This window comes from Gymnoscopelus braueri (assembly GCF_963280865.1).
Source record: "Gymnoscopelus braueri genome assembly, chromosome: 4".
Taxonomy (NCBI): Eukaryota; Metazoa; Chordata; class Actinopteri; order Myctophiformes; family Myctophidae; genus Gymnoscopelus; species Gymnoscopelus braueri.
In genome coordinates, this window is record NC_137605.1 from 13,968,417 (window position 1) to 13,972,308 (window position 3,892).

General features: G+C 38.1%; 1 protein-coding gene across 1 annotated transcript; it reads left to right on the forward strand.

Moving 5' to 3' along the window:
• Positions 1-389: 389 nt before the first annotated feature.
• LOC308084474 (uromodulin-like) lies at positions 390-3,228 on the forward strand (the record flags this gene model as incomplete). Its single annotated transcript, XM_080427139.1, has 4 exons — positions 390-470; positions 1,512-2,291; positions 2,385-2,480; positions 3,212-3,228. The coding sequence occupies exons 1-4, from the start codon at positions 398-400 to the stop codon at positions 3,226-3,228; spliced, it is 966 nt and encodes a 321-aa protein (XP_080283265.1). The 5' UTR covers positions 390-397.
• Positions 3,229-3,892: the final 664 nt, after the last annotated feature.

Below are 3,892 nucleotides of genomic sequence, written 5' to 3' on the forward strand. Positions count from 1 at the left end.
ATGTGATGAGCAGCTAACAGTAGATTTGTTTCTGAAATAAACTACTGTGGACACTCAGTCAAGCACTGCAAACAGACAGGTGTTACCACATAGTCTATTATTTACCACTTTTTGTGTCACATGTTGTGTCACAAGATGTTGCGAAAAAACTTACCACAATGTAAAGCAAGAGCAAAGTTTTTATGAGGTATTTGAAGATGTGATGGGTGTAGAGCTCACTGAGGTGACTGCAGGGCCTTCCCATAGATATTTATAATACCAAGATGAAGAACTTTGTGGGCTTACTTGGATGAGGAAGGAACTAGCTGAGTTGCCTGCTTGTTAGTTCCTGAATAGAGAAGTGTTGACAAACTTGTACATCATGATGCAGTAAGCAAGAAAACCTTCAGTAGTTAAGATGGATTCCTTTTCTGTCTTAAGACTCTGTTTCTTCTGTCTTGTACAGGCGATACTTGGACTTCAGCTATCTGGTAATTATGGAAGAATTAATGAATAATATTCGTATAATATTTATTTCTGGGCAAACAGTGTATGGTTTTCTAAATTAGGAAGTGTAGTATGTATGTCAGTTCTATCTTGTATCCCGCCTTACATTATCTTGCCTAGTTATTATCTTAGACAATAGTAAAAATGTAAAATAAATGTTTATTAATATTAACATAATGTCAAAATAACTTTTGCATTCGGTAAACTAGAGTTAAGGTTTCTGATGAGGTGTTCTAGTTTTCATGGTTAATGATTCGATCATTGCCACATCTGTCTACAAATGTGCTTATAAGATATCCAGTAGGTGAAAATGATACTAATGGACAAAATAAAGTTACCTAGTAGGCAGTGTGCAGGCTGAGCACTCTTTCAGCCTAAAGAGAGTAGGTTTTAGAGTCTAAAACCTACTCAAACATACGTTAGGCCTACCTGCACTCGACTATGAGTGATGCTGCACATCTTTATCAGCGTAGAAAGATGAAAAGAAAAACGAAAAACTCAATACTGTTGTTATTAGAGCTTTCCTATTTCATAATAGTTTCAAATAATAAAATTGTAATAGTGTCAGTAATGTAATAGTGATATTACATACTGTAATATCACTATGCTTAGGCTACATTAACAATTTTACTTATATCTTGGTTGAATATGATTTCAGGAGCTTGCAACCATTATGTTGGAAAGGCAAGTCCAAAAAGAGAGAGAGGTTCATCCAATTTAGGGAAGAACAAACTGTTAGCTGAGAATGATAAAAGTGATAAGTGATAATATTTTAAAAAATATCAAAAGGCTTAAAGATGGTTCATAATTTAAATACCATTTGGTTGTAATTTCATATCAGCAATCACAATGTAAAATATTTAAATGGTGAATATTTCAACAAAATGATTTACCTCTTGTGGTGAAAAGTCATTTTGTATAACCTGCATGCATGTGGTTACCAATTAATATTCTCAATATCATAATTAATCACAACTGCCAAAATGAATAGCTCATATGTAATGAATGACCAATTCCTTTCACAGGTACAGGTACAACCGTCCTCAGCTGTGAATCATGTCATGATCAGGCTAAATGCCTGGAGTCACCCGTCAAAACAGAGAGAGACGACACCTTCTTCAGCCAATCAGTCTCCTGTGTCTGTAAAGATGGCTTCGTCGGTGATGGCCTCACCTGTTACGATGTAAAGGTCTGCAGTGATTCCTCCTGTTGTCACCAAGGTTACAGATGGTCACCAGAGAAAGGCTGTGTGGATGTTGATGAGTGCTCCCTCCCTGAGGCACCCTGCACCCATGGGTCTCAGGTCTGTGTGAACACACCTGGCTCCTTTGAGTGCCTCGTGCCTCCCTCCAGGGCCAAAAGATCTGTTGTTCAGTTCTCCTGTGGCAATGTGGTTTGTCCATTAGGTCAGGACTGTATCAACTCTCACTGTGTAGATCCCTGTGATCACTACACAGTACTGAATGATATCTGGAGAGCGACAGATTACAGAGATGGTAACTGGCGCTGTGACAACAGTGTCAACTGGCAAGGGTGGTATCGACTGTTCCTGGGGAAGAGCAGTGCCCAGATGCCAGAGACATGTGTGGAAGAAAAACGGTGTGGAACACATGTTCCTCTATGGATGAAACAGCCTCATCCTGCAGTGTCAGATGGAATTGTACGGCGCAGCACCTGTGGTAAGTGGAATGGTGACTGTTGTCAAAGAAGTTTTACCGCACCTCCCATCCATGTCAAGAACTGTTGGAACTACTATGTCTACAAGCTTCTACCACCAACCGGCTGTAATGTAGCCTATTGTGCAGGTAAAGTGGTGTTGTAAAATTGTTCATAAAATATGAATCTATATAATACTATAAAGCTTGTTCGGTAGCATTAAAGTTTTCCACTTTCTACAGTAAACTCCATAATATCTACAACACCTCTGAGTCCGACCACAGAAACACAGACCACTGCTACCCATCCACTGGTCCCTGACAAGCCAACACCAGAGGGTAAAAAAAACATTTTATGTATCATGTATAAGTTCTTTTTCAGTGTTAAGTCTGCATGACCCACATTATGCATCACGTGATTTGGTCTATACCTTGAACGCTGAAAGGCGATGCTAAAGGGCTGCAGTGCTTTGACCGGTGAGGAAAGGAGGTCCTGACCAAGTGTTACCATGTGACCAGTTCAGTGAGAATGTGTTGGGGTTGCCCGACGTTAAATTGTATACATCATTGAATCTATTTTTAAAGATGTTTATGTCGTGTTAAAAACAGGGAACAGACACGTATCGTGCACAGATGGAAAGTCCAGCGGACTATTAGAGGACTTTTGCCTTTCATAGTCCAGTGTAGGCTCCATAGTAAAATCCTCAGTGTTAAGTGCTCTGATAGTAAACATTGTTATAGAGTATTTGTCTCCACATCTCTCCATCTGTTTACTAAACAGAAAACATTATATTTTCACGGTTGCCAGTTTCATCCAATTAGGAAAGAGTACCCATTTATCAGCTTCAATTGTAGCGTTCCAGTTTGAAATGTGTCTGCTCATTTCTTTATAATAATAATAATTAAAAAAATTATAATAATACATGACATTTATATAGCAATTTTCAAGGTAGGCTACCCAAAGTCACTTTGTGTCACCACTTCCAAGCAGACACATTTGCATATAATTCCTTATAGTTACACATAACTTTTGTCTTCTTTATAGACTCCTCCATGTGTTGTTGTTAAAGTGTCTCCTGTACCCTGATCCTGTCTGTCTGTCTGTCTGTCTGTCTGTCTGTCTGTCTGTCTGTCTGTCTGTCTGTCTGTCCAGGAGAAGTACTTACGTGTGGTTGTAGGTGTGTGTGTGTGAGTGTGTAGTTGTGTTCTTGGTGGGTGTACTGCTCGTGTACAGATGGAAGACAAGGAGACAGTCTGGAGGTGAGGTTCATACACATGTACAGTATGTGTTGTTTAAGTCCATGTGTTCTGAACCACTGACATCATAGAGGTTACTATACTGTACTCAATCCCATTACTTGAGTAAAAGTACAGATACTAATGGTCAAATGTAATCATGTAAAAGTAGCTCAGTCAAAGTAATTGCTTATAGTAGTATTCAAGTGTTCAAAAGTGCATACTTTTAAAGAGGTAAAAGTAGAGGTAAATTGTATATACTATATATATACATACATATATATATATATATATATATATATATATATATATATATATATATATATATATATATATATATATATATATATATATATATATCCTAATATCTCCCCTATTTTCATGCGACACCTCATTGTGTGATACATGGCCAACCTCCAAACACGGCCTACAGATGTGTGTGTTCCACAGATTTCAACACCAGGAGAGACGCAGACACCAGAAATTCTCTGCAGGTCAAAAACATATTTGTATCT